At 40.7% G+C, this 24360-nt stretch overlaps 1 protein-coding gene across 3 annotated transcripts in view; it reads right to left on the bottom strand.

The window, feature by feature from the left end:
- The window catches only part of LOC134349309 (pro-neuregulin-2, membrane-bound isoform-like), a 144286-nt gene extending 120303 nt beyond the window's left edge, over window positions 1-23983 (bottom strand). For all 3 annotated transcript variants that reach the window (XM_063053413.1, XM_063053415.1, XM_063053414.1), the window contains exon 1: window positions 23866-23983. In XM_063053413.1, the coding sequence (XP_062909483.1) occupies window positions 23866-23944 (79 nt within the window). In that variant the 5' untranslated portion in view covers window positions 23945-23983. The remainder of the gene's footprint in view (window positions 1-23865) is intronic.
- Between the last annotated feature and the right edge of the window lie 377 nt (window positions 23984-24360).

Genomic DNA, 24360 nt, shown 5'->3' with positions numbered 1-24360 from the left:
ATCTTACAAGAAAACATTCAAAAAACCTCCTAGTTGAGGCACAAGTCACAGCTGAAATAACAGTTGGAATTGCCGTATCAATTGAAACATCGGATAGGGGCGCAAAAGAATTGCAGTCAGGAATGAAAGCAAATGTGGAAAAGATTGCAACATCTAAACAGAAACCTGCTTGGCAGAACAAATTGCGTTACCGTTGTGGCAGGGATTCATATACACCAGACCAATGAGGCTCAAGGGCAAAACTTGCAGAAAAAGCAATATAGTAGGACTCCTAGAAAGAACATGTCAGACAGACAAAAATAAATGGATTGCACAGGGAAGAAAAAAGATAAAAAGTGAAATTTTAGTTTCCAAAAGAGCACTAATCTACATGCTGTCGTTGAAAAATCTGATAAGAGTGACAGAGGACTGGGTAGCATTGAGATTTACAATGTACAAACAAAAAATAGAGAAGCAATCTGGCTTACACCCAAAGTGAATGGCAAATTAATTAAAAGACATTGTCTCAACTGTTTCAGTCATTCCACAAAATGCATTTGAGCGGCATTTCAAAGATACTGCACAGAAGGCTACAGATATCCGTCTAAAAACTTACACTGGAAAAAGATAACTCCTACTAGAATGACATGCATAACATTGAAATGTAACAATCAACAAGTCACATTGGGCTTGTATGTGGTAAAAACATTGTGGGGCTGAGTCAATGCAACTTGATTGGAGATTCATCCAGCATCTGCCTGCCATGCTTTCTACAAAAGAGTCAACTGAACATAAATTAAGAAAGATACTGGATGATGCCACAGCAGTGTTCAAGGATGGCACTGGAAAACTCAAACACATCAAGTGTGAAATAGCATTAAGTGAAAATGCCACATACAAGTTTTGCAAACCCTGTTCAGTTTCTTTTACAAACACAATCCATGACAAAGTAGCCAGTGAGCTAAATCACAAGGAGGCTGGAGGAGTTCTTTCTAAGTTTGAGAAGAGCACATGGGCAATGCCAGTTGTCCCAGAAGCCAAGACAAAATGGGTCTGATAGGACCTGTGGTGATTTTAAGGTTACTATTAACCCATTTATGAAAGTAGATCAATACCCTTTACCCAGGGTAGAAGATATCTTTGCAAATCTTTATAGAGGAAAACACTTCATCAAAATGGACTTAACTGAGGTCTACCCTCAGATGGAGCTGGAAGAATCCAAAATGTATCTCACCATAAACCCTCACACAAGTCTTTATCAGTATAATATGCTTATCTTTAGAGCAGTATATGCACCTGCACTTTGGCAAAAAACTACAGACTAGGTGTTGCAAGGTTGCTCAGGCACTCAGTGTTAAATGGATGACATCATTGTTATCAGTAAGTTTGACAAGGAACATCTCCAAAATCTCAGGACAGTATTTAAAAGGTTAGAAGATTATGGGCTCTGATCATGACACAAAAACTGTGAATACTTTAAACCAACTTACTGTGGTCACACCATTGACGCACAAGATTTACACAAGTGTGCTGAGAAAATTCAAGCAGTGGTGGATGCCCCAAGGGCAAAGGATGTGTTACATTTGCACCTTTTTAGGATTTGTCAATTACTATAACAGGTTCCTGTCGAACCTTGCTACTGGGTTCCACCCTTAGAACTCATTACAGGTTGGGAAGAAATGGCAATGGACAATGCAGAGGAGGACACAATTGCAAAATCAAATTCAAGATGACAGCAAATCATGGAAATGCTACAGATTGTCTTGATAACCTTGGAAAAAGAAACACCTGAAAAACTTACAAAAGAGGACACTTTTCTTGATGTATTCCTGCTATTGAAAATTGAAAATCTCCCTATTACGGCAGAAATGATGCAAAAGGAAACCAGAAAATGCCCCACACTATCACAGGTCTATATGTGAACTCAAAATGGCTGAATGTGCAACAGAGACTCCAGTTCACCCATTTTTACCCGCACCAGGATGACATTGCCCTTGATGGAGATTGTCTTATGTGGGGATGGAGAGTTGTTGTACCATCCAAGCTGAAAGCTCAAGTGCTGGAGAAGCTACATGTCAGTCATCTACGTGCAGTCCAAATGAAAGCATTGCCTCGTGGCGAGGATAGGTCAGCAGATTGAGCAGCTTGCCATGCACTGTTTGGGATGCCAACATGTCTGGAAGAAGCCAAGAGCAGCAACGCTCCATAAACACAAGAAAGTCTGCAGATGCTGGAAATCCAAATCAATGCACACAAAATGCTGGAGGAACTCAGCAACTCAGGCAGCGTATGACTTTCCATCCCTGGGAATGTCCTTCATTGCCCTAGCAGAAGATTTATGTGGATTTTGCTGGACCATTAATGGGCACAAATTTCTTGGTAGTAGTGGATGCAGCTACAAACTAGAGAAGAGTGTTCCCAATAGTCTCCACTACAGCCTCGCACGCTGTTGATGTGTTGATAAAGCCTCTTCTCAAGGGCTGGCGTTCCAGAATACTAGATCAATGACAATGGACCACAGTTTGCTGTGGAACAGTTTCAGTCATTTCTGAAAATGAATGGAATAAGATATATTACATCTGCACCGTACCGCCCAGCTACCAATGGCTTGGTGGAAGGGTTTCTCCAGAGTCTAAATAAAACACTCTGTGTAATGCCAGCAGAACATACTACACCAACACAGAATCAGAAACTCGCTAATTTCCTCCTTGCATATCACAATGCAGCACACTCCACAACAAACAACTCACCAGTTATGCTGTTCCTGGTCGTCTCCTGTGCTCACACTTGGATCTCCTCAAATCCAGTCTCAGCAGGAGTATGTAGGACAAGCAGCTGAGACAAACTGAGGGCTCTACAAACAAGCAGGTTTGATGTTGCTCTTATGGACAGCAGTCCTGATGAGCGATTATAGAGGTAATGGAAAGATACAGCACAGAATTGGTCCATTCTCCTACAGGTGAAGATTGCATCTAATGTCATCTGGAGGTGACACATCGATCAGTGGTGGAGAGCAAAGACAATTGCTAGAGAAAATAGGTGTCCTGAGCTGTCAGAGCCACTTCCTGCAGTCCCAGAGTCAACTCCTACAACCAACATGGAGGAAACCTCAGAACCTGAGATTGTTTCACAGCTACAAGTCTCACCTGCCAAGTAGACTCCCTCCTTGTCAGGAAAGGAGTTATCCCACAGTGAAGTTCTCCACAGTGATTAAATCTTTAGGCCTGAATGGGACTACCTATAGAATGTTTCCTAATTTTTACAGTTTTATTTAAAATTTTTCACTTAATCTCTGAAGAGATTGAAAGAGAATTACTATTTCAATAACTGGATTGCAGGGGTAAATATTCTACAAGAATCTTGTGACTTAATTCTTAGATTTCTTTTCAGTAATTTAACAGATTTATACATCAGTATTATTTCTTACACTGCAAAATTTCTCCTGTAGATTTCAACAGATCATTTTGAAGTGTGTGCAATCATAGAAGCTATGTTAAACACAATTGTGTTCTTTCATTCTGTTCTGTTTTGACCATTGCATCTATAAAACAATCTTCACCATAAAACAGCTGAAAAGTGAAGTTACAGTTTGAAATTGAAATTCTGCTTTGGTGAAATTTGATTTTGGCATATGTGCTACATGAAGAAAAATGGATTTGCTTCTTGCCACTGATTTCCCTTTTGCAAGGAAAATGGATTTAATATTGAGCAGGACATGTACCCCTCTGGTTGCTCAGCTTTTAAGTAGAATTTCCTCCCCGTATGTATATTTGTTATTAATCATGTTGTAAGCTAACAAAAATTATGTGTATACACCATTCAGTCTATTATGTTAGCTTAAATCATTTTAAAAGTCTATAATTGTTTACATATAATGGCATGATGAATACAAATTACTTATTAGCAAGCAAATTAGTTTAACTGTAAGTGATTCTTACAATATAGGTGAAGGCCCTTTGGCTCCTCAAGTTGATACCAGCTCACTTAGCAATCCCATTTCCTAACTTGTCTGTAACCTTTTCTCCCCACACTCCTGTCAATTCCCTTCAGAATCTATCATTCACCGGCACACGAGGGGGGAATTTGTAGCAGCTAGCCCACCAGCCAAGATACAAAAGCCTGAAAGCATGGCGTGCCATGTTCAGGAGAGGCTTCTACCCTACTGTTATAAAATTATTAAATGGTTCCCTGGTACGATAAGACTCTTGAGCTCACGACCTATCTCATTATGATCTTGCATCTAAATATTGTTTTACCTACGTGAACTTTCTCTGTAGCTGTTACAGTTTATTCTACATTCTGTTATTGTTTCCCCTTGTTCTACCTCAGTGCATGTATAACAGTTTAATCTGAACGAACCGTATGCAGGGCAAGTTTTTCACTGTATCTCGGTACATGTGACAATAATAATAAACCGAACCAAAATTAACAGAGTTGTGAAGCAACCTTCCCACTTGCCACAACTATGCCACTTACAATTATCGGCACTTTAATCTCATTAATCAACCCGTGCTCCATATCCTAGCATAATGTAATCTATAAATAATACACATTTTCAGGGCATCTAGGTACAGAAATAGTCTTACTGAATGGTGAACATCTGGTTCACGTTCTGAAGCTCTTATTAAACATTCCCTGATGCTTTATTTTTTGTTTTCTATTCAGCAAAGCAATTGCGCTTTTTTTTAAATCACATGCTCTGTATTATTAACTGAAGGTTTGCCAAGTACCCTCTTTTAATTACAGGATGATGGTAGGTGATACTGGGATTATATACCAGATCAGATAACTGGCCTTGATCATGTAACCAGTCCAAGTAATTACAGTATCTTAATGCAGAGCACTTGAACTTCAGCAGACTGTGTCCTACACCTCTGATGTCAAGCTGCTTTATGCTTTGACTGTCTTCCCGCCCCCAGTGTTAATGGATAACCTTGAAAGATTACCCAAGTGGAATGCAGCTCTTGAAATCCTCTGCATATTCCTGATGAAGGACTGCCCAAAGGTGGCTTAGGTGTTGCCACTGCAGGTAATTTGAATAACTGTTCCAAAAATATTTGGTAAATAATTCAGAGGACTGGATACTGGTTCCCATTTTCCTTCCTTGCACCCTCCACACATTAGTTTGCTACCTTTGCTCCTCCATAGAATAAGTCCTTTGTTCAGTGCCCCACCACCTCTCATTCCAAATTATATTCTTTAACCTTCCTCCTCCTGAACTCTGATGCCCTTAAAAAAGTAGAAAGCACATCATAGATAGCAAGATTCTCCAAATTTCTTGGGTCAAAGTCAAAGTCAAAGTAAAATGTATTATCAGAGTATATACATGTCACTACATACAACCCCGAGATTCTTTTTTTACGGCATAATTAGCAAATCTATTGAACAGTAGCTGTAAACAGGATCAATGGGCAACAAACTATGCAAATGCAGATATAAATAAATAGCAAGAAATAATGAGCATGAAATAACAAGATAAAAATCTTAAATGAATGTAGTTATCCCTTTTTGTGCAGGACCCTGATGGTTGAGGGGTAGTAACTGTTCTACAAGTCACCGACCACCAACCAGATAAGGCTCCCTTTATTCCCACTTTTTGCCACTTGCCAATTAGGCACTGCTTTATACATGCTAGAATCTTTCCTGAAATACCATGGGTTCATAGCTTGTTCAGCAGCACCTTGTCAAAGGCCTTATGAAAATCCAAGTACACAACATCAACTGATTCTCATTTGTCTATCCTGCTTGTTATTTCTTCAAAGAATTCCAACAGATCTATTAGGCTTGATTTTCCTGTGAGGAAACCATGCTGACTATGGCCTTTTTTATCAAGTGCTTCCAAGTAGCCCAAAGCCACATACTTAACAATTCACTGCAGCATCTTCCCAACCACTGAAGTCAGACTAATAGGCCTTTAGTTTCCTTTCTTCAGTCTCTCTCCTTTCTTGAAGAATGGAATGATATTGGAAATTTTGCAGTCTTCTGGAACCATTCCAGAATCTAGTGACTCTTGAAAGATCATTTCTAATGTCTCTGCAATGTCTTCAGCCACCTCTTTCAGAGCTCTGGGGTGTACACGATCTGGTCCAGGTGACTTATTTATCTTCAGACCTTTCAGTTTCCCACGAACCTTCTCTCTAGTAATGCTAACTTCACACACTTCATGATCCCTGACACCTGGAACTTCCCCCATGAAGACGGATGCAAAATACTTTATCAGTTCATGCACCATTTCCTTGTCCCCCATTACTACCTCTCCAGCATCGTTTTCCAGCAGTCTGATATCCACTCTCGACTCCCTTTTACTCTTTATGCATCTGAAGAAACTTTTGGTATTCTCTTTAATATTATTGGCTAGCTTACTTCTATATTCTGTCTTTACCTTCTTAATGACTTTTTTAGTTGCCTTCTGTTGATTTTTAAAAGTATCCCAATCCTCTAACTTCCCACTTTTTTTTGTTCTATTATTTGCCCTCTTTTTGGCTTTGATTTCTCTTGTTAGCCAGGGTTGTGTCATTTTTCCTTTAGAATACTTCTTCCTCTTTGGGATGTATATATCCTGTACCTTCTGAATTACTTCCAGAAATTCCTGTCATTGTTGCTCCACTGTCATCCCTGCCAGTGTCCTTTTCCAGTCAATTCCGGCCAACTCCTCTCTCGTGCCTCTGTAATTTCCTTTCCTCCACTGTAATATTGATACATCTGTCTTTAGCTTCTTCTCAAATCTTAGGGTGAATTTGATCATATTATGATCACTTCCTCTTTGGGTTCTTTTACCTTAAGCTCGCTAATCACCAACACTTATGAACCACATTCATGTATGACATCACTGAGCTTTCCACGATCCCAGTTTCTGCTACATCTCTTCTCTCGTACATGGTGTCCTCCATTAAATCTTTCAGGCAAAGCCAAAATGCCATTGATATCACTTATTGCTCTTAAGGCAGCTGTGGTAGATGAGACTGCTATTCATCATCTTCCTGAAAGTATGCTCACTATGTGGTCTGGAAAATAGATGCAGCCACAGGACACAAGATGTTGAGTTTTATGTGCCATGGCCATTGCTCAGTTAGACACATGCTAACCACGGCTGGAAGATTATCAATTTAGTGGAAAATACCCTCCAGCCTGGCTGAGGCTTGCTTTCTTACAATGCAAAGCACATTCCACAATGAATGTTGCAGAGTAGCACATTTTGACGGCCTGGTGGGGCTCCAACAAATGGTGGCATCCGTTAGTCTCGCGAGACTATGGATCTGCGCCTGGAAAGTTCCAGGGCGCAGGCCTGGGCAAGGTTGTATAGAAGACTGGCAGTTGCCAATGCAGCAAGTCTCCTCTCTCCACAACACCGATGTTGTCTAAGGGAAGGGCAAGGGCCGATACAGCTTGGCACCAGTGTCCTCACAGGAGTTGCCAGAACGAGGTTGAAGGCAACGTTCAGACTGCCTTAGGGACTCCAACTCCGGATTTGTCCTCAGGGTTTACTCCCGAAGCCTTTCCCATGAGTGGGTATGGCCGCAAGGCATAGGAGGCTCGAAGTCAGAGTTTTCCCACTCTTGGATAGAATGCCTTCCCAGACTGATGAGCTCCATCTAGCCGAAGCACTGGTTTTAAGGCACCAGGACCTGCCTTCGCCCCTTCTCCTGTCAGTAGAAATAGTTCTGCTGGGCTTAGAGGCTAAGCCACATAAGAAGGCCAAGAGTTGGACTTGGTTGTCAGAGGCTATTTGAGGCGCATGCTGTGAGGAGCACTTTTAGGTGGTGGGAGCTTGCCCCCACTACCACTCCTCGGCTTGACAACCTTCGAACCAACTCCCACAAATATTTTATGAGTAAAGGCCACATTTTAAGGGCCACTTCACCTCTGCATACTAAGTGATTGAAGTCTAAAATGTTTCCTTGTATGTATATTTTTTAAAAATCCATTGATGCTGCCTGACCTGTTGAGCTCCTCCAGAACACTGTGTGCATTGCTCTAGGTTTCCAGCATCTGTAATACCTGTTGTGTCTATAAAGTAAATCTGGTCGGCAAATGAAATAATGTTGGTCCTGTAAAAGTCAAGATGAGGATGTGCTCTATCATGCATCTGCAAATGTTATGAATAGAGTGTACTATTTGAAAGAAAGATCACCCCTCATTGCAGCTGGCCCTCAAGCCCTCTAATGCTGTGACTCCAATCAGCCCATCACTATGAGCAAACTACAAACCTGATCCTCCATCTAGCATGACCTTCAGTTCCTGATATCCTTCTGACCAATCCTTTGATCCACCTATGGTGCTTCTACCAGCCTATGGTGTTTCCACAACTCAGGCCTGCACAAAACATACATTAAACCATCTTATCACACACTTAATACACCTCTCCTACCACCAACTATTTTCACAACAAAATACCCTTGAAATATTGCAACACTCACAACACGCTGGGGGAACTCAGCAGGTCAGGCAGCATCCGTGGAACCAATCAGTCAACGTTTCGGGCCGGAACCCTTCGTCAAGACTGAAGGGTTCTGGTCCGAAACGTTGACTGATCTTTTCCACGGATGCTGCCCGACCTGCTGAGTTCCTCCAGCGTGTTGTGAGTGTTGCTTTGACCCCAGCATCTGCAGAGTATTTTGTGTTTACCCTTGAAATATTACTCTTTGTTCTTTTTGATGTCATGTTAGGCTTTAAATCCCTTAAAACAGTAGTTTAATATAGGACCTTGTAATTCACCAAATAAATATTTCAAAATCCAATGGGTATTAAGACTTTTCAACTTTTGGATATGTCATTTATATGATCTTTGTGGATAGTTTCCCCTGAAGTGGTGAATCCCACTTTTTTCACCACCAACAGCTAAATCCTGGGCAATATTTTTAAAAATTAGATACCTTTTAAGTGCTGTAATGGTCAGTTTGTACACAGCAACACTACACAAATGGCAATTAGATATATGGGCAACTAATTCAGTTAATTCAATACTGATAATTCTAGTAATTGTGTAATATACAGTATACTGTGCCCATTAAACATAGTAGCTGGATTTCCTGTCCCTACAGTTTCATAACTTTTAAAAATTTATTAGGGGTCATAACAAAAAAGGAAATTGATTAAGGAATGACAAAGTACATTTAAATGAAAAGGATTTGCTTTCCTTTAGTGCTCAAGTTTTTTTTTTCCAAAGAAAATTCAAACAAGATTATGTTTTTATAGCACTAAGACAGCGAAGGATCAATGAGGTAGAGTTGTGCATTGGCAGAAGAGCTGTAGACTCCAATGTCATGTATCCAGATGATATTGATGAGAGACAACATGCAGAAGTGGAAAGAGATGAGCTAAGAATGACTGCACAGGGATCTCCCAAATTAAAGGTACTGGAAAGCAAAACAGTGGATTCTCCAGTGTTATTGGAGGGTTGGAGTGGGACCATGGAAGAGAAAACAGCTAAACATATTCCAAATAAACCTTCGATGTAGGATAGTGTTATTAAACATGGGAACAGTGCACAGACTTTAGTGTTGTCTGAGGATGGAAGAATTTGTGTCTTGTAGAAGTTGAGATGTTTGCATTTATATTCTAGCATTTGAGATGACCAAACTCTGGATCAGAGTGAGACACCCAAACACTGTATCTAGAGTAAGGGCCAGAAGTCACAATTGTGTGGTGAGAAGCTTTGTTTGTTAAACAGAGATATCCTGCAGCACACAGATCTGAGCAACACAAAAAGCAAGTACTAGAGGAACTCAGCAAGTCAGGCCACATCTATGGTGGGGAATAAAGAGTTGATTTTTTAGGCCAAGACCCTTCTTCAGGACTGGAAAGAACGAGGGGAGGGACAGAAACCAGAATAAGGAATTAGGTTGAGGGAAAAGATTACAAGGTGACAGATGAGATCAGGTGAGAGGGAAGGCGGGTGGGTGGGAGAGGATGAATTAAGTAAGAATCTTGGAGGGGATAGGTGAAAGAGGTAAAAGGCTGACGAAGAGGGAATCTCTTCGGAGAGGATGTTGTACCATGGAAGAAGGGGAAGGAAGAGGAGAACCAAAGGGAGGTGAAGGGCAGGTGAACAGAAGAGAGAGGGTGAGAGAGTAATTAGAATGGAAAATAGAAAAAAAAGAGAGCAGAAGGAAGGGAGAGAAATAACCAGAAGTTAGAGAAATCAATGTTCATGCCATCAAGTTGGGATTTACACAGATGGAATATGAGGTGTTGCATCACAAACCTGAGTTTGGCCTCATCGTGGCAGTAAAGGAGGCAATGAACAGTCATGTCAGAATGCGAATGAGAAGTCAAATTGTAATGGATAACCACTGGGAGATTGCTGCCTTCTCTTTTAAGAGACAATGGCAAGAGATTGCAAAAGGCAGGACCAAATCTGTCACTGAGCCAATCAAATCAGGACGGTAACGGTAGGAAGAAGGTATAATATTAAGGAATTTGATTAGGGGGTTTGTGCAAACAGAATCCAGCGAGGATACATTCATTTTCTGAAGGATTTAATGGTTGAGGATCAATAACCCCAGATGAAAGAATTCTAGCAGAAGGAGGTGAATAAAGAACTGTTATCAGCCACACTGGATTAAAATAACATTGATGCAAGCACTATGGAGATTATTCATGCTAAACATAGCAGATTAGCCCTGACATTTAAGAATCTGAAGTGCAATATTTCCTGAAATACATCAGTTGCAATTACCTAGCCGTGAGAAGTAGAAAATAATAAGCAAACTGGTAGATGATGGACATCTCACAAAATAGAATCAAAATTCTGGTTCTTCAAACCTCAGATTTAAAAAAAATATTTAGAGATACAGTATGGTAACAGGCCTTTATGACTGAATGAGCACATGCTAACTAATTCAACCCATGTGGCCAATTAACCTAACCTGTACACATTTGGAATGTGGGAGGAAACAGCAGCACCCCGGAGGAAACATAATCTATCACATGGAGAATGTACAAACTCCTGATAGACAGAGATAGTACTGAACCTGGGTCACTGGCACTGTTAAAGTGTTACACTAACTGCTACACTATCATGGCGCTCACATTGTTGTTGAAGTAACGAAGTCTACAGGCAATACATAAAGTGCATCTAAACAAAACAGAAAAGAAATACTGGCAGAAAGAACAGACAGAATATATAACAGCTTTAAAATGATAAGCTGGGTGTAGCAGACTGCACATCAATTGCACCCAGGTAGATGGGTCATATCAGTCTTCACCTTCTGTAGCAAACTTTGGCAGCAGTGATTCCTGCTACTATATTCAATAAACAAAGTGCCTATGAAGTGGCAATCAATACTTAACCACAACCTCACCAAGGAAAAGTAAGATTGTCGATTTTGCTCAGGGCAACCCATTTTCCAGGAGGATCCAAAGGCTCCTAAGGATCTTAAGTATTCACAGAGTGCTGGCCTTCACATTGATGAATGCAGAAGGGCAAATAGAATAGGACAGAAAGGAACAGAACTTCGTCATTGCTCAAGATAATGAGATTGCGCTGCTACTCCTGTCCGTACAAAAGTTATTTAGATTGCATGTATGGCTTAATATAAACAAAATTCCCATATTTACATGCAACAAGTGACTTCAATAGTCCATAACACTCAAGGCCGTTGGCCAGCAGGGGTGTGGCATTGCACAGCTGCACAACAGCCTTCGGAAAGCCGTTTTTCAGTCTAACTGTCTTGGCTAAAATGTTTCTGTATCTCCTACCTGATGGCAGGAGATTGGACAGACAGTGTCCGGGAAGGGATGAGTACAGCGTAGGCATCAATGTTTGTATATGGTCTCTGGTAGATGAATCTCAGTGATGTGCTTGTGCTAAGCTATCCTAATCACACGTTGGAGTTTTAAAAAATTGTTGCCTGAACTTCCCATTCTACATCATCAGAAATGTCCATATTTCAAATTGAATACATTTAGGTACCTTTCCTTAAACATTTCGCCTTTCACCCTTAACCCACCTCTAGTTGTGGTCACACCCAACCTTACTGGAGAAAAAACTGCTTGCATTTACCCGACCCATACTCTCATCATTTTGTATACCTCCATCAAATCTCCCCTCTCTCATCTGTGTTCCAGGGAATAAAGTCTTAACTGATTTAATCTTTCCCTATAACTCAGGTCCTCAAGTCCCAGTAACATCCTTGCAGATTTTCTCTGCACTTTTCAATCTTATTTAGAACTTCCTTGAAGGTAGGTGATGAAAACTGCACACAATGGTTTATATTAGGCCTCATCAAAGTCTTAAACAATTTTATTATAACATCCCTTAATACATTGATTCATGAAGGCCAATGTTCCAAAAGCTTTCTTTTCAACCCCATCTATCTGTTACACCACTTTCAAGGAATTGTGATCTGTATTCCAGATCCCTCCGTTCTATTGCACTTTTCAGTGCCCTACTGCTGACTGTCTAAGACCTACTCTGGTTGGTCCTACCAAAGTGCAACACCTCACACTTGTCTGCATTAAGTTAATCTGCCATTTTACAGCCAATTTTTCCAGCTGGCCCAGGTCCCGCAGCAAGTTTTGATAGCCTTCCTCACTATTCACTAAACCCCCAATCTTGGTGTCATCTGGTTCAGGAAACTTGGTTAAACACATTTGACAAATTCTTTTTCATCCAGGAAACTCAATCAATATGTGGAAATTTAAAATCACCTACTATCACAACCTTATGTTTCTTGCAACAGTCTGCAATCTCTCTACAAATCTGCTCCTCTAAATCCCCTGGAGTGTTGGGTGGTCTATAATATAATCCCAATAACATGGTCAGACATTTCTTATTCCTCTGTTCTACCCATAAAGCCTCTCTGGCCAAGTTCTCCAGTCTGTCCTGTCCAAGCACTGCTGTGACATTTTTCTTCACTAGTAATGCCTCCCCTCCCCTTTTAATATCTCCCAGTCTATCACGTGTAAAACCACAGAACTCTGGAACATTGAGCTGCCAGTCCTGCCCCTCTTGCAACCAAGTCTTACTAATGGCTAATTCCATGTACCGATCCATACCCTAAACTCATCTGCCTTTCCTACAATACTCCTACAATGAAATATATGCTGTTCAGAACATTAGTTCCATCATTCTCAACCTTTTGAGTCCTGACTTTGTATGTAGACTTAACAACATCTTTCTCCACAACCACTCCACTATCTGTTCTTCTGCTCTGGTTCTCTTCTCTCTGCAACCCTAGTTTAAAACCCTCCCCCATGCAGCACTGGCAAACCTTCCTGCTGGGATACTAGTCCCCCTACAATTAAGGTGCAAACTGTACCTTCTATACAGGTCTCATCTTCCCTGGAAGAGAGCACAATGATCCAAAAATCTGAAGCCCTCCCTCCTGCACCATCTCCTTAGCCACGTGTTTACCTGTATGATCTTCCCATTTCTGGCCTTACTAACACATGGCACAGGTAGCAATCCTGAGATCACAACCCTGGAGGACCTGTTCTTCAATGTGGCACCTAACTCCCTAAACTCACTTGCAGATCCTGGTCACTCCTTCTACCTGTAGGTCATGACCTCTGGCTGTTCAACCTCCCACTTAAGAATGCTGTGGACACAATCTGAGATGTCCCTGACCCTGGCACCCAGGAGGCAACCTACCATCTAGGAATCTCATTCTCATCCACAGAAACTCCTTTCTGCTCCCCTGACCACTGAATCTGCCATCACCACAGCTTGCTTCCCCTCCCCCTTTCCCTACAAAGGCACAGAGCCAGACTCAGTGCCAGAGGCCTAACTGCTGTGGTCATCACCCTCTTCCACAACAACATCCAAAGCGGTATACCTGTAGCTGTAGGGAATGGCCACAGGCATACTTCGAACTGGCTAGCTATCCCATTCCCCCTTCTAACAATCAACAAGTTATCTGTGTCCTTCTCCTTGGGTGTATGTACATCCCTGTATATCTACTGTGATGAGGTGCTTTGAGAGGTTGGTCATGGCCAGAATCAGCATCTGTCTAAGCAAAGAGCTGGACCCTCTGCAATTTGCAAATTGCCACAATTGACCTACAGTGGGATGCAATCTCACTGGCTCTTCGCTCAGCTTTGGATCACCTGGACAATAGGCTACTGTTTATTGATTATAGCTCAGCGTTCAACACAGTCAGTACTAATCATCAACCTGGACCTCAGCAAATGGAACCTTGGCTTCCTCATCAGGTGACCATAGTCAGTGCCGATTGGAAATCACACCTCATCCATGCTGATAATCCCCACTGGCACACCTCAAAGACGTGTGCTTAGCTCACTGCTTTATTTTCTCTGCACCCACAAATGTGGCACAGCACGCCATCTGTACATTTGCCAATGATACATCTATTGCTGTATCATTCATGTGGTGACCTGGAGGCATGCAGGAGCAAGATAGATCAGCTGGTTGAGTGGTGTCACAAAGACAACCTTGCACTCAAAATCAGTAAGATCAAAGGATTGATTGTGGACTGCAGGAAAGAAGGGAAAGTTGAGTGAACACACATCAGTTTCAAGACCCTCTGTGTCAACTTCTCTAAAGATCTATCCTGGGACCAACATATTGATATAATCACAAAGAAAGCACAACAGTGGATATATTTCATTAGGAGTTTGAGACGACTTAGTATGTACCAAAGACTCTTACAAATTTTTACAGATATACCATGGAGATCATTCTAACTGGTTGCAACACCATCTCGTATGGAGGGGCCACTGCACAGGATCAGAGAAGCTGCAGAGGGTTGCAAACTCATCAAGCTCTATCATAGGAACTAACCTCCCCAGAATCATGGGCATCTTCAAAAGGAAATGCCTCAAACAGGTGGCATCCATCTTTAAGGTCCCCCATCACCAAGGACATGCTCTTTTATCATTGCTACCATCAGTGAGGAGGTACATGAACCTGAAGACACACCTAAAAAAAAATCGATCCTCAAAACTGGACAGCAGACTCAGGCTGCAAGTGCAGTTCACGTTTGAGAAAAAGTAAGTGGGAAAGATGTGCTGGGCTACAGGTTTGATTAAAACACAGAGATCTTAGAGGTGCCACCACAACAATGAGCCCCCACTGTTCACTACCTCGCTGTTTCTTTTTGCTCTCTTTGCACTGTTTATTCAATTTAATTTTATATAAATTGTATATATATAATATACACATTTCTTCATGTAATTTATAGTTTTTTTGTTATGTACTGCAATGTACTGTTACTGCAAAACAACAAATTTTAAAACATGCAATAATGTTTGAAGGCTGAATGTAAATAAATTTCAGTCATATGTAAAATGTCAATATTGAGCTACTAGGCACAATTTGAAGTATCAGAAGCATAATGAAAAATAACAATAAAAGCAATTAGTTAATGCTTATTTTTTTCCAATTTGGATCCAGGAATTTATAAGTTATTCCTATCTGCAAGCCTTTCTCAATAATTAGTTGTAGGGTACTGGATTGCTTTCAAATTATGTGTAATTTAATTGTGCAAAATGTAAGTGGAGCTCAATGAGTAATTCCATTTCAAGAAAGTCATCAAACACATCAGCAAAAAGTAAAGGGGTCTGTTTAGTATTGTAATCTTTCCTCTTCCCACTCTACAATCTGCATAAAGGCTTCAGGATAACGACATGCTATTTTTTGAAACATGCAATTCATTAGGAGACTGGACAGGGCAAACACAAGGAAAAACCTCATAGGAAAGTCGAAGATCAGAGGACATGGACTCAAAAGTAAGGAGGCAGAAATTTAAGAAAGTATGTTGAATAATTTCCTCTTGCAAAAGGCAACAAATCTTTGAAATTCCATGCTCCAGAAAGGTATAGAATCCTTTAATAAATAAAAAATTAATCTGATTCATGTTTTAATCAGCAAATGAATGAAGGGTTGGAGGATGATTTTAGTTAAATGGCAGAACAGGCTCAGTGGATTAAATTACCTGCTCCTTTTCCTATTTCTTGTATCTTCTATTCGTAAACAGGTTGCTGCACAATTTTGAGCAAGGTTGAGCAATAATTGATGGAAATTTAAATGGAAAGCAGGAAATGCTGGAAACAGTCTGTTGGTCAATCAGCATCCATTTAAGCATGGCTGTAAATGGTTCCCTTTGGCTTTAGAAAGATGCATATAAAGATTTATTTTAAAATACAGAGCCTAAAGAGAAAGGATGAAAGAAACAACTGAATCAAGAAATAAAATAACCACACTTAAGTGCCAATAAGAAATTTCTAGTCAGCACGAGATGCTCTCCTGGGTTTAATGTTTCTGGTAAGTGAATCCTGGAACCCCTTACAATGGGGAGATCAACATTACAGTCCAATATCTAGTTACCTGTTATTCACCCAGAATTGTAACAATAAAAACCACTGTTGTATGAACAAGATATTTAATTCCATCTGGTCTATTATATAAGTTTCTCCAATCCTCTGAAACGCAGGCTGATAATTTATTGACATAATAATGGATCAACAGGCTGATCCATTCTACAAAATGAGCAACATTTCATAGTAGAGCTCAGTTTACTTTAACTTATTTTTAATGAACCTTGTGTTATTAGTTCGGAGCAGGTATGAAGTCACGAGTTAAACCTCTCTAACCATTTCCAAATCTCCCAAAATAAAACATGTAATACTTTGCATATTGTTAATCTGAAATAAAAGCTACTAAAGCACTGAAAGGAACAGATTTTGTTGTGCTAATGGAAAATCAGAAAGAAGAGTTTCCTTTCAGCAATGTGAAGGCACTCTGAAAGAAAAGATGTTTGTGTTGCTGAAATGTTAATTTGATCCTTTTCTCACAGTTGCTATCTAATCTGTTGAACTTTGAGGGATGTTTATCTCCCAGCTCAGTGTGCCTGGAGATCACAAGCAGTGCTTCCAATTAAATAGAACTACCACCCTCCAGGTGAGAACTCCTGCCTATGAACCCCAGCTGACGTCAATTGAACAGAGCAATTCCAACATCTCACTTGTAAATGCAAACAACAGGAATTCTGCAGATGCTGGAAATTCAAGCAACACACATCAAAGTTGCTGGTGAACGCAGCAGGCCAGGCAGCATCTATAGGAAGAGGCGCAGTCGACGTTTCAGGCCGAGACCCTTCGTCAGGACTAACTGAAGGAAGAGTGAGTAAGGGATTTGAAAGCTGGAGGGGGAGGGGGAGATGCAAAATGATAGGAGAAGACAGGAGGGGGAGGGATGGAGCCGAGAGCTGGACAGGTGATAGGCAGAAGGGGATACGAGAGGATCATGGGACAGGAGGTCCGGGAAGAAAGACGGGGGGGGGGTGACCCAGAGGATGGGCAAGAGGTATATTCAGAGGGACAGAGGGAGAAAAAGGAGAGTGAGAGAAAGAATGTGTGCATAAAAAAGAGTAACAGATGGGGTACGAGGGGGAGGTGGGGCCTAGCGGAAGTTAGAGAAGTCAATGTTCATGCCATCAGGTTGGAGGCTACCCATACGGAGTGAGATGTTGGAATTGCTCTGTTCAATTGACGTCAGCTGGGGTTCATAGGCAGGAGTTCTCACCTGGAGGGTGGTAGTTCTATTTAATTGGAAGCACTGCTTGTGATCTCCAGGCACACTGAGCTGGGAGATAAACATCCCCTCGTATCCCCTTCTGCCTATCACCTGTCCAGCTCTCGGCTCCATCCCTCCCCCTCCTGTCTTCTCCTATCATTTTGCATCTCCCCCTCCCCCTCCAGCTTTCAAATCCCTTACTCACTCTTCCTTCAGTTAGTCCTGACGAAGGGTCTCGGCCTGAAACGTCGACTGCGCCTCTTCCTATAGATGCTGCCTGGCCTGCTGCGTTCACCAGCAACTTTGATGTGTGTTGCTCTCACTTGTAAATGTTTACTGAGCTGTTTTGAATGATCCTCCATTGTCCAAAACAATCTGAATAAATGCACTTTTATTCAATTCCTTCCTTCAACAAACAGACAAAAATTCCATAACATGATAGAGGTTCATCTAAAAAGATCAGTGTCTCAAGTCGTGAAATCTTCTGTTGTTCAAGCAATTTAAAGCTTTGTAGATTTTTATTCCAGTGATTGCTGTAGGTGTTACCTCCTTCTTGAATGTCAATTTCACTCAGTGAGAGCACTCTCACCAATGTCACTATGTCATGGGTTCAAAGAACACTCATGAATCTAGACCGCTATTTGCCTGAAACGTTAACATTTTCTGAAAAGGCAGCCATTTCATGAGATATGCAGGGAATTCTGAAAAAAAATGTTAATATTGACCATGCGAAAGGTTGTGTCAGCGGACGTCCAAAGCATTTTGAGGCCTTGGTGTTATTAACATTACGGAGCTGCAGGCATCAAAAAAGCAACTATATTCCCAAAAGAGCACAAAAACGCCTCACTCACAAGCAGATCTGTCCATCAGGTCACATCTTCGGGTAAGGAACAAATGGTATGAGATGGAGCAGGAGCATGATTTACATATGCAGGCAGTCTTCTGCATGGCTCTCATAAATCTACAGGATTAGGTAAAAATTGCATCACATTCACATTGGACATTATGAGTTTGCCAAATCCCCAAGACTTTCTACAGGGGCACCATTGAGAGCATCCTGGCTGGCTGTATGGGAACTGTACCAACCTTTATCACTGGGCACTACAGAGTGTGGTACGGACAGGCCAGCGCATCCATGGATGTGAACTTCCCTCCACTGAGGACATTTACAGCAGCAGGTGCTTAATGAAGGCCTGGAAGATCATCGGGAACAGCAGTCACCGCAACCATAAACTGCTTCAGCTGCTTCTGTCTGGCAAATGGTACCGCAGCATTAAAGCCAGGGCCAACAGGCTACAGCACAGCTTCTTTCTACGAGCCATTAGACCTATAATTTCACAGTTCTGCACAGTGCAATGGAGTCATAATACAAAGATTTTTACTCCCTCACGTTGTGGGATGGATGTAAGATTTAAATAAATTCAAATTCAAATTCGCACTATCACTTGAGGCTGTTCACTTTTTAGACAACAAACAAATGACCTGCAGCTTCAAGTCCATGCATCTAGTCAAGAATGATTAAAACGAGGCCGAGTCTTACACTTTGCATGGATGCAAAAGATCCATAGCACTTTTTCCACAATGTAAATGAACGCAGCAGGCCAAGCAGCATCTATAGGAAGAGGTACAGTCGACTTTTCGGGCCGAGACCCTTACATTCCGTCTGGGTAGCCTCCAACCTGATGGCATGAACATTGACTTCTCTAACTTTCGTTAATGCCCCACCTCCCCTTCGTACCCCATCCCTTATTTATTTATTTATTTATTTATTTTCCTCTCTCTTTTTTCTCCCTCTGTCCCTCTCACTATAACTCCTTGCCCATTCTCTGGGCTCCCCTCCCCCTTCCTTTCTCCCTAGGCCTCCCGCCCCATGACCATCTCCCTTCTCCAGCCTCGTATCCCTTTTGCCAATCAACTTTCCAGCTCTTAGCTCCATTCCTCCCCCTCCTGTCTTCTATCATTTTGGATCTCCCCTTCCCCCTCCCACTTTCAAATCTCTTACTATCTCTTCTTTCAGTTAGTCCTGACGAAGGGTCTCGGCCCGAAACGTCAACTGTACCTCTTCCTATAGATGCTGCCTGGCCTGCTGCGTTCACCAGCATCTTTTGTACGTGTTGCTTGAATTTCCAGCATCTGCAGATTTCCTCGTGTTTGCGTTTTCCACAATGTACTGGGTTCTCTTGGAGCCTTGGGCACCAATCAGCTTTCAAAGTCCACCACCAAGTGATTAGTCCCACTAACAGCAGATACTTTGCTATACACAAATAGTTAGTTGTGTTAAAAGCAACACATATGGCATTGCCTTTGTAACACTTTGATGCAGTATTTAATTAAGGAAAGCCTTCTGTAAATATTGGTTCTTAATTGTTCTTTAACTACTCGTGGAAAAATGCATATGATTCTGATGTAGATTTTCTTATTAGGCAAATATATTTACATTATATGTAAGCTTTGGCTGCTGTTTCAAAATAAAAAAATATACAATGTGGTTTCCTTCTTGAATATCTTTTAAATCCATTAAAGTTTTGGTCTTGAGGGTGCCTCATGTTACACAACATTCCAACAAGCAGTCGACCTCAGTTATGGTCATGTAGTTAATGGAGACATTTTGAACAAATTGGGAAGTTTTTCAAAGGCTAAGCAAATAGTTCAGCATGTAATATATCTGTATTTTAGATTTTAAACTTTGAAAGCTGCCACAATTCTACAAAATTTTAAGTTTCAATTTTGGTTTCCAGCAATGCATAATCCACATTTAATCAGCAGAGTGATGTCTCCCATCTTCATCTTTGTAATACTGACCTAGAATATTCAGCAAGGTGTCTAAAAATATGAAGCAATGAATAATCTGCCAAAGAAACTCAGTAGGGTGAGCAGCATCTGTGGGTGGGAATGTGCGTATGAGTGGCGGGTGTGGATGGGTGGGAGGAGGAAGGGCTTGTCAGTGTTTCAGGTCAAAACCTTGCACAACGACTACCTGCAGCCTCTTGTTTCATTCTATTAATATGACCCTATTGGTGCAGTCTTTGACAGAAACAACATCGCAATTACACAGCATTACGATGTTATGTATTCCCCTTTTTACTGGGAAAGAAAGAAAAATTGTTATCCAACACCCACATCCAAAACAGTTATTATTGATACTGTATACGGAAATGGGAACATAACGTTTAATTAAGTTCACTCAGAATGACTCCCCAAAGGCAACATAGAGCAGTGTCAGCAGTAGTCAGTTAAATCTAAACAGCAAACATGCCTACTTCAATATGTACCAACGGACTATGCTGGACTGTAAGGAAATGAACCTCCACTCACAATCCCACCTCAGGCAGACCTTTGATTATGCCTCTCGTCCTCTTCCCAATACGGTTAGTCACCGTTCTGCCTGATCTTAGGTTCTTCTTCAGTCGTATTGTGCCAGCTACCTTGTAACGAACAGCGAAGTACAAAATTGAGCTTTTGGTATCCAGGTTGAGGGCAGCAGCATGTTATTTTTGTTCTGGCTCTTTTTTTTTACTTTAGACTAGTTAAACATAAGCGTAATTACCTAATATTACAATATTTAAAACATTTTTCTGTGTTTTCCGGGGTAACCAGCACCTCCCCACCCCCGATCAGCTGGTCAGTTCAATGATACCCAACATTCAAAGGTCATCCCAAACATCCGCAGATAACAACAGTCGTCAAGTCTACAAAACATGGGATCCATTAACTTCACTAGTTATATTGCCTAATTCACAGAAACTTTGCTTTTTTTTCCGGTACCTTTATTCATACTTAATTCTGAGCTGTTGGTTTGATACACTCCCAGTCTTATTGTGAGTTAATTACAATGGACTGAGGCTCATAACCTTTTGCCATTTTCCATGAAATAGTTAAACTAAGCTGAGTTCCTTGATGACTTCATCAGGTGTGGGGAAATATAATAGGCAAGTGAAACCTATGTTAGGATCAAGGTTACCCAAAAGTTCCCCAATCTAAATGTTCAGAGTGTGTGATGTTTGCTACAAATGGATGCAAACATTTCAAAACAGAAGGATTTTGCTTTTAGACGCTTTATGCATAAAACACAGGTGTAAATGATTTCAATTGCCAGACACTACTCAACAAGAAAACTTAGTCTCAATAGTTTCAACCAGTAAATTGTTCCAATATTAATATGAACACATTGAGTTCTGCTATTTCAGGTAAACAGCTATATAAAATCAGAGAAAACCTCTGATTTCAAAATGCTGCTCAGATTGTATGAATGCCTATTATCATAAGCAATAACTGCACAAAATGCATCTTCTCTGAATACAACCCAGGAATGGTGCCTTGTTGTTACCTTAATGCACTATATTTTGATTCTGTCTGTGGGTATAGGCAAGCAACTTGCATTTTGAAGCTTTGCTCTCAATGGCACTTTTGGCAGCAGAAATATCATTGTGAGCAAGCCTTTTGACATTTAAGAGTTATCACACACTCTTATTTCAGTACATATACCTTAGCAGATAATATCAGCTGTTACAAAGCTCACTGCCTTGTGTCATGCATTTGGACATAAACCAGACAAAATGAGTTTCAGATTTTATTGCTTACCTCCATCTAGGGATACATTAGCAAGCATTCAATAGTATGCATGGAATCAGGGGATGGAATTGGCCTACAAGCTTGGCAGTGAGGGAATTAAAAGGGAAAATGCTGATATGAGCAGGAGGGCCAGATGCTGATTCAAAAGTAAGAAACTACAGCAGGCTGAGATCTCCTTTAAAATCTCCTGGCACTGAAACCACAATTCTTTGCTTTCAACAAATCCACTTTTGAGTCTTCATTTTACTTATTTTATTACTAGATGGTGCAGTTAGATTAATAAATCTGAATGTGACTGGATTTTCAATAATATAAAGTCTTTTGAAGTCATGGCACACAGCCATAGAAAGGACCAGAGAGTGTGTCAGTACACTAAAGCCCAATAGGCAGGATTATTGAGAGTCAAAGGCAGCCTGTTAACTGAGTTGTCAATCTCAGCCAAATTCAAGTACTTCTCCCTGGAGACTGGTGCATCCACATGTGGCTGGTTGCTGAGTGGCTTCACTTACCACCCGCAACCAGCCACATATCTGTGTTGGTACCCAGGCTGAAAGCAGTCTACTCTCTCGATATTCCTTAGGGTATGTCCTATGGATATGTTAACCACTAGAGATCCCTGGTCTGTGCAAAGTATGTTTGGAATGGCACTGAGATACACAAGCCCATCAGTAGAAAGAGAACAATCTATCCTCATCTCCTGCCCTATATGTGGAAGAGTTTGCAAGTTTTACATCAGTCATCACAAAACCCATAAACTTGAATGAAAGGAAGCTATCCTCAATCCTGGGTGACTGCTTAACAAGAATGTAATCCATTCATATTAACTAATGCCTTGCTAACTTACAGTGAAACAGTCAGGAAAGCACTCTAAAAGTTTAGATGCAGGAAAGGGTTACTCATTCAGTTATCAACACTAAGATGCATTCGCTATGAAGTGATTACATTGTGTCTGAAAACATATTCTGCTTGAAAATCACACATCACTAAAAATCGCGTTGCTCAAATTCAACCACATAATGTAAAGTTCTTTTGATAAACTTTATCTTAAACATCTGAAAGTAAATATTTACATCATCAGCAGCAGCACAGAAGCTAAGAACACATAAAGCAAGATCTTTAACTTGACGCTCTGCAGGCATGGTACAGCTAAACATGCACAGAGGGTCTGCCCTCCTTCAAGCATACTGAACACTCTTCCGAGGAAACTAGCTTCAAGTCACATTCTCACTGATTATAAACTACTATTATGTTTTGTCAATATAACGGTGGGAGAGGTTAATTCAAATCCAATGTGGCATTTTCATGCTTAACTTTCATTAAATAAAGGAACACATTTAGTACCAGAAGAAACACTATAATTTCAAACATCACACAAGTAAATCAATGCACTTGAGTCAAGCTGGTTTCAGATACTACAATGGAACATGGACTTTACAGTGTGTCAGATTACTCCTAAAGAAGGAATTCTGCCCACGTTTTAACAAACATCTTTAAGAACTGAATAACTTGTGCTGCACTGATTTACTTTTCTTCCATTTCTAGCAAGTAGTTTTCAGAATGTATTTTGTATAAACAGTTACTTCTTAAATATTCTACTACGACCTTCAGTAACATTTGTCATTTTATATCGTACAAGTTTTAACTTTCAAGGCTGTCAAAATAAGACAAGTATAACAGGCATGTTCTACATGCTAAACCACATCAACTTTTCATAGAATCAAATATCTTGATATGCAGTAACATGTCCATTTTTGCAAAAACCTTAAAAAGCAGTGAGAGGAATTGCAATATATTAGTTCCTTCACTGACATTAAAGTGACATGTTTCAAATTAATTACCTTTTTGTTTACGTCCCTTTCCTTTACCACGTCTTTCACCCTTCTTTTTCCCTCTGTTCTTTTTCTTGTTCTCAGACATGCTGTGTAGTTGGAAACTAATCCTAGCAGAGACGCAACAGACTATCCTGTATGAAGACTAGTTTAACTTCCTTGTCCCTTATGTTTATTCAACACCCAGTGTTGCACCTCCTACTACTGATGACGTCTGTTAGAGGCTGTCTGGATGGGGGTTTCCCACGCAGCAACCATTCACTAAACAATCTTCTCCAACCTCCACCCCCATCCAACCATTGCTAGGGACTTAGGACTGAATATTTTAATTATTTTGCTTAGAGTAGCATAGAGGCAATTTTGAATAACTGCTAAAAACCGAAACCCAATGGACACATTTTTTACACTTGTTTTAACACAAATTATTTTTTATGTTTTCTTTAAACATGATAAGCTAAGTAAGCAAAGCAGAACAAGCACATTCATGCTTACGATGTGTGGCTC

Source organism: Mobula hypostoma, chromosome 7, assembly GCF_963921235.1.
Source record: "Mobula hypostoma chromosome 7, sMobHyp1.1, whole genome shotgun sequence".
NCBI classification, from domain to species: Eukaryota; Metazoa; Chordata; class Chondrichthyes; order Myliobatiformes; family Myliobatidae; genus Mobula; species Mobula hypostoma.
Note: the sequence above shows the minus strand (reverse complement) of the source record. Positions and strands in the feature narration are given on the sequence as shown.